Source organism: Montipora foliosa, chromosome 14 (assembly GCF_036669935.1).
Source record: "Montipora foliosa isolate CH-2021 chromosome 14, ASM3666993v2, whole genome shotgun sequence".
NCBI lineage: Eukaryota > Metazoa > Cnidaria > Anthozoa > Scleractinia > Acroporidae > Montipora > Montipora foliosa.
The window spans coordinates 2,468,135-2,475,634 of record NC_090882.1 but is presented as its reverse complement, the minus strand read 5'-3'; the positions used below and the strand labels follow the sequence as shown (position 1 = coordinate 2,475,634).

Genomic DNA, 7,500 nt, shown 5'->3' with positions numbered 1-7,500 from the left:
TCCCAATGCCCCCTTTTCTGTTTGGCTGTAGCGACGCTCAACGTCGCTTAAGCTACGGCTGGGAAATGCAACTGCTCTCTTTACTCCCTGCTGCTCTTGTACAAGGATAGCCCCAAGTCCAACTGGGCTCACGTCAGTGACCACCTTCGTCGCAGCATTTTTGTCATAAAAAGCCATCATTGATGCCTACGCCAATTGTCTCTTCAATGACCTCAAACGCTTCGTTTTCCTCCTTGCCCCACTTCCATTTGGTGTCCTGCCGTGTCAACGTCCGTAGTGGTTTCGCTGTGGTTGCAAAATTTGGTAGGAACCTTGAGCTGAAACTGATGAGTCCTAGAAAACTCCTCAGCTCGGCAACATAAATGGGGGGCTCTGTTTCACGAACGGCTCTGACCTTTTCCTCTGTTGGTCCCACAAGAGCTTATAAGGCTATATAAATATATTCAAATGCGAACATCATGCTTATTTAAAAGCAGTCCCATGAAGGCAATCTGACTCATTTCAATCTTGCACTTATCCTTGTTGAGGGTCAAGTTTCTCTCTTGAAAATGGTGTAGCAATGTGATAAGATTTCTGTCGTACTCCTCTGTCGTTTTCCCGTGAACAACAATGTCATCAGCTATATTGGTGGCCCCAGGGCAGTCAGAAATCGTCTGCCTTACAATGTTCTGATACTATTCAGGAGCACTGTTCACACCAAAACTCAGCATCTTGTAACGAAACAGTGAATCACCAGCTGCCGATGATGTCGTGATATCCCTGGATGCTTCTTCGAGCTCAATTTGATGAAAACCCATGTTCATGTCTAGCTTGGAGAAAACTGTGCTCCCATTTATTTCTTCCAACACCTCGTCCACTGTAGGAATGGGTAACTTCTCCCTTTAAAATGCCTCGTTTGCGCGCCTCATGTCAACACATATCCGCACTTCATCTTTGATTGGCTGGGGAACGAATACAGCAGCGCTGACCCAGGTTGTTGGGCCTGACACTTTTTCGATGATGTCAAGATTAAGTAACTCTTCAATCTTCTGCTAGACTTTATCTTTCAATGGCTATGGTACCCGCCTCGGTTTCTGTGCTACTGGTGTAACTTTGCTATCAATATGCAGCTTAAGTTGGTAACCAGACAGCTTGCCCACTCCAGAGAACGCCTTCGTAAAACGGTCCGCAATACTTTCAATGTCACTGTCAACAGAATAAACTGTTATCATAGTCGCTGGTTCTGGTCCAACATTGAGCACTTGTAGGCACTTAGCAGCTGAGCTACCTAGCAGACACCCTGCATAACAAGAACAGTCTCCGTCACCGTCTGCCCATGACATTCAATAGTAGCCTCAAATTTGCTAACAACCGGTAAACACCTATTTCCATAGACACGAAGATTCCACTCTTCTGGTTGCAATTTTGCTTTAAGGCCACTCCTCACAAGGCTGTGAAACTGCCGCTCACCAAGTACAGTAAACTACGCCCCAGAATCAACAAGCATCTTAGTAGCGGTACCATTGATCTTCACTGCTACAATGTTATCTTCACATGCTGTTTCCCCACTGAGGCTTACTGGGAAGGCGAAAGGTTCATCTCCACTATCATATTCCACTTGATTAATTTGCTGACTGGGCCTTAGCGGTCGTTTGCATCCAACACTGCTTTTTCGCTGACTATTACTCCCACTAACTCTCCAACCACTCTTGCTCTGCTTTCCATCCGCCTCATGCCTACAGCATATTGCCCAGTGCCCCTTCCTACCACACTTTGCACACGTCTTACCCCTCGCAGGACACACCTTGTCACGCGCAAAATGCCCTGTCCTCCCACATGCATAGCACTTGTGTGTGGCTTGCCCGTCTGTTACGAGTTCGAATGTTTTGAGGACAGGTAGCTTGCAAACTAAACTGAATGCAGGGTTGTCGGAACAACAACAAGAAGATTTATTCCAAAGTGAACGTAGTTTCCACGAAGTAAAACTCTGAACAACACGTACTCGATAAACTTACACGGCCTTCGCCAACTTGAATAAACACTACTTCTGTCACACTAAACACGGCTAACGCCAACTCTCTTCGCTTGTAAAAAACTAGTTTAAAAAATCTCCGCTTCGACCCGTCTACTTATATACTCTCACAATAAGCTTCTAGAACTTTCTAAAATAGTAATCAATCTAATTATAGAAAGATTACAAAACACACCGATTTAGAAACGCTTACGCACTGACCTAAAAATAAACAAACTACGAACTCTCGCGAAGCTTCTAGAAAGTAACGCTTGTCACGCAATGCTATTTTTCGTAACATAACCCCCTTCTAGAAGAAATTTGCCAAATTTATCCTAAACAAGAAAAATTGCTAAATAAGGGGCAGTTCAATGTCAATAAACTTATTCCTCAGCACGACTCAAGTAATCTGCTCCAACGTTCTCTGAGCCCTTAATGGCTTCAACTATGAATGAATAACTGCAAAAACATGGCCCAACGCATAAGCCGTCCGTTAGCGAACTTAGCACTGTTCATGTACTTTTAAGTGTTCATGGTCCGTCTGAAGAACAAAAGAAACTCCGTACAAATAAAGATCAAATTTCTTGATACTCCATACAATCGCTAGACATTCTTTCTCATTTGAGTAGTTCCTTTCTGCACCTGTCAATTTCTTGCTTGCGTAGCAAACGGGAAACAACTTCTTATCATGTTTCTGCATTAATACTGCACCGATTCCACTGTTGGAGGCGTCCACCCTTAAAAAGTAGGTTTTAGCTGGATCGGGGAGTCGTAAAATAGGCTCACTTGTTAGGTAAGACTAGATTGTTTGGTAGGCTTTCTCTTGTGCTTCACCCCACTCAACTTTATTAGGTTGGCCTTTCTGTGTGAGATCCCATAAGGGCACTGTGATCGCTGCAAAGTTGAGGATGAAATCTCTGTAGTATCCTGCTAGACCCATAAATGATCGCACCTGTTTCTTTGTGCTTGGCCTTGGGGCATCTTTAATTTTCTCCACGTTATCCTGATGTAGACCAATCATTCCTTGCTCCAGTCGATGGCCTAGGAAGTCCACACTGTTTACACCGAATAGGCAATTGGTAGGTCTAATAGTGAACCCCGCTTGTACAAGGCGCGAAAATAGCTCCCTTAGGGCTCTAATATGTTCTTCCCACGTACGAGTGTGAACCAATATATCATCCCAGTAGAAATCAACATTGGCTAGATCTTCTAGCAACTTCTTCATTGCGCGCTTCACTGTTGCTGCCGAGTTGATCATTCCAAACGGCATCTTCAAGACCTCGTACGACCCGTCAGGTGTTACGAACGCCTCTGGTATTGTTATCAGTACCAATATCCTTTGCTAAGATCAATTTTTGAGTAAAACGTGTCTCCGCTAAGCTTCTGAAACAAATGTTCAGCAGTTGGCATAGGCTCGGGATCAAATACAGTTAGTTCATTTAATTTCCGATAATCAACGCAAACGCGGTTTGTCTTGTCTTTTTTCTTCACTACTACCACAAGTGACGCATACGGAGAACTGGACTCTCTAATAACTCCCATTTTGATCATGTCGGCAATATCTCTTCTCAGTGATTCTCTGATGCTGTAAGGTACTGGGTAAGGTCTTGATCTAACCGGCTCATTTGAAATGAGTTTAATATGATGCTGAACGAGGTCTGTGGCACCTGGTGCTTCAGTAAATAAATTCGTGAACTGTTTAGCCAGATGCATAAATTCATTCCGTTGCTCATCCGTCAGATTTGGTCCAGTTTCAGCATCCTCGATCGATTCCTTTGCTACATATCCACCAAGCTCTAAAAAATCAATGTTTTCTCCCTCTGCTTCATCAGCTTTAGCTGCACAGTCGACAGCATCGTCTACACACGAAGCGCCTACTCCACCAGCTACTGCTCCTTCGGCTGTAGTCTCCTCTCGCTCAAAGTATTTTTTAAGATGGTTAGCGTGGTAAACTTTCTCCTTGCCTTTTACTTTTACTTTGTAGTCATTGAGACCTACCACAGAACTAACTTCAAGGGGACCCTTTCACTGCTTAAGTAGCTTGTTATGGTCGGTAGGTAGCCGTACAAGCACTTTCTCACCTGACTGGAACTTCCTAACTTTTAGACTTGCGGTCGTAATAGTGCTTTCCTTTCTGCTGGGCTTTCTCCAGTTCACTATGGGTGAGTTTAAGGGTATCTTCTGACTTCTCTCGTAATTCAAAAACGCACTGGTAACTGTTCTTTACCTCAGGCTCGTCAACTTCTTTTGTCCACAGCTGTTTGAGTATAGCCATTGGTCCTCTAACAGCTCTTCCATATAACAGCTCAAACGGTGAAAAACCAACTGGTGGACTCCTGGGCAACTTCACGATAAGCAAACAACAGCGGGTTTATGTAGCGATGCCACTGTCTGGGCTGCTCACTACACAGTCTCTTCAGCATAGACTTCATTGTTCCATTGAACTTCTCTGTTAAACCGTTACACATCGGGTGATAGGGTGTTGTTGTAAGCTGTTTAATGCTTAGTAGTCGGGTGACTTCTCTCATACAGTCAGAAACCAATTGCGTACCCAGATCACTCAGGATTTCTTCAGGTACTCCTAGACGGCTGAAGATATCTACCAATGCCTCTGCTACAGTCTCTGGGTCCATGTTCTTTAGTGGCACAGTCTCAGGGTAGCGAGTCGAAAAATCTACCAGTGTCAATATATATCTGTGTCCTTCTTCACTCGGGGGACTGATAGGACCAACAAGATCTATTGCTACTCTCTTAAAGAGCTTGTCTATCAGCGGCATCTTCTCTAACGGTACCTTCGGTACTGATCCGTTACTTACGGTCTTCTGACACACATCACAGGACTTGCAAATCGGGTTACGTCACCTTGAATCCCAGGCCAATAAAATGCACTCTGGATCTTATCTGTTGTTTTCTTGATGCCCATGTGACCGCCCATGATCGATCCGTGAGCTACTTCCATTATGGGGCGTCTCAACTTGTTTAAGCAGTTTACCACCGTTTACTTTAGGATGCTTATATAAGCGGTACAGTACTCCAGATTTTTCTTCGAAAGAAATCACCGCCTGACCCTTTACTAGCACACCGTCTCGATCCCAGTACTTACGCAGAATCTCATCTTCACGTTGCAGCTGCTTGAGCTTCTCTCTATCCACAGTAGGGTTTTCACAGGTACTAGGCACCTTCAAAGTAGTGCGTTCATCCTTTTTCTTAGCTTGACCTCGGGTAGTTACTGCACAAGCCTCTTGCCAACTGGGGTCTGGATTTTGTGCGTCCCTTGCATCACGTACATTACCAATAATTAGGTCGTAGATAGGATCTGAAAGGCACTGCGCTTCTACATGACCCTTAAGATAAGGCGTATCAACATAAATTCTTGCTATAGGCACCTTCCTCGCTGTGTTGTCAATAAGCAACATGACGTTAAAATCTCCGGTGAACTGATCCTCGCAGACAAGGTCCTTCTTGGCTACAACTCCACTGCAACCGGTATCTCTTAAAACGTCGACAGTCTTCTCTCCAACTCTGCCCTTTCCAACAGGCATCTCACTTCTTACTCCAGTTAAGGGTTCAACACATGCATTACTTAGCAACAGAACTTTCTTGCCACAGGCTAACAGAAGCTAATCATTTTGAATACACGACTTCCTCGGGGGTAGCGTTAAGATCTGGTAACTTAACCAAACAGCCAGCGCTAACTTGACCACGTTGCACAGGGTTACCATATTTACCTAGGCCTCCTGACTTCCGTCCACCTGATCGTCATTTCCTCGCTTCATGACTTTGCTTGCCACATAGGAAACACTTTCTCGCTAGAGTTGGGCAGTTAATTGCTTTGTGTCCGCGGGCATTACACTTAATAATAATAGTTTATTTATATAGCGTGAATTCCTGACGCTCAAACACGCTTTACAATAATAACAAATAAAATAATACAATAAACTATAAAATTAAATATTCCATAGGCGGCGTTCTTCTGAACATGAAAATGAATATTCAATGCTCGTACAGCTTGTTGATGAATGTCATGCGCTTGGCCTTCGGGAAGGGGAACGATTACCATGTTTTCATTATCCTCTTACCAAATGAGTTATTTGTTTACTTAAATCTTCTCATTTATTGACTATTTATTTTTGGTTTAGGCTTTTCTTGCCATTGTGGCATTCCTTTATCATCACTCGTGATGTCAGTGCACCCTTATCATGAAGAGGAGTTAAATCATTTGAAGTATTTGTCTCTGGTCTTGAATGAATTTCCAAAGGCTTTACGTAAGACTTTCAAGACGATGTGGGACACCACCATTGAGCGTCGCCCTGGTTCACAGCTTTGGGATGACTCCACTACTGTGAGAGATCTCTTTGCCGCTGAAGAGGAAGGGACAAGTAAAGTTCCTACTAGCGAGTCGTACAATGAGTGGGATTGCACCGCCTTATTCCAGGCTACCATCTTTGCAAAGTCGTTCAGAATTCATTCCAAAACACTCAATGATTTGTATGTGAAACCCCGAGCTGTTCCTCATGGAAGTTTCCATGGATCTGTGTTGAGCCCAGTAGGAGATAATATGGAGACCATTGCACTGGCCACTGATCAGCTTCGGCGTTTAAGGAATACAGTTTTTCATTCTTCTCGCTTAGAGATGGACAAAGCCACGTTTGATCAGAACATTCAGTATGCTAAAGAAGCGTTTGAAGCTCTGGGAATCTCGACTGAATCGATTGTTGCCATTGGAAGCTTGACTGCATCTGACTTTCCAATAGAAAAAGTCCCTTTGATGGAACAGCAGGTAAGGGAACAGAATCAAGCATACATCACATGTTTGGAGAGCGAAAATGCAGATAGGGAAGAGATTAGGGGTCTTTTAACAGCCATAAAACAAAGCGTGGAGTCTAACAAACAAGAAGTCGCTGTGTTGGTGCAAAGGGTAGTGAAGGATGAAACTTCAGCTTTGGAGTACTTGAGAATGAAACTGGAAGAGACTCCAACCAAAGAAGATTTCAAGGTGTTACTGAAGGAGATCTATGAGTTAAAAATAAAGGTGGAGGCGAAAAAGACAGGTAAAAAGTATGACTTAAATGTTTTAAAACCTTTTTTGAAATGGCAGGAGATAGCATTCAGCCTAACTAGACAGACAGAACTTCCAGGTTACAAAGAAAGCATACCCCATATACTTTTCCTGTACGTCACAAAAGTTACATAAAAACAAGAGGCTATGGTAGCCTACACTTTGTTCGAAAGATTTTTAACCGATTTCTTTTCAGTTTTTAGAGTTATTGCGTTGAAGCACGCAATTTTTATAACATCTACGATTTGGCAGCCCATGCTCTTGTAAATGTACATTACCAGACGTTTTTGCTAGCTTCTAAAGCATTTGGTGAAATTACTTCGGAAGCAGAAGGAAGTGCAATGTAACTTTTCAAGAATGAAATCCAGTCGCCACTATGATGGTGAAAGGATTTCGGCATCTGTGATCTTGTTCAGTATTGGCAAGGGTGAGAGTAGAAGACAGTCCCTGC

At 43.5% G+C, this 7,500-nt stretch overlaps 1 protein-coding gene across 6 annotated transcripts in view; it reads left to right on the top strand.

Moving 5' to 3' along the window:
• Window positions 1-7,500, top strand: part of LOC137984688 (uncharacterized) — an 85,219-nt gene that overhangs the window by 10,868 nt on the left and 66,851 nt on the right. For all 6 annotated transcript variants that reach the window (XM_068831937.1, XM_068831935.1, XM_068831936.1 and 3 more), the window contains exon 2: window positions 6,130-7,041. In XM_068831937.1, coding sequence (XP_068688038.1) covers window positions 6,171-7,041 — 871 coding nt within the window. In that variant the 5' untranslated portion in view covers window positions 6,130-6,170. The remainder of the gene's footprint in view (window positions 1-6,129; window positions 7,042-7,500) is intronic.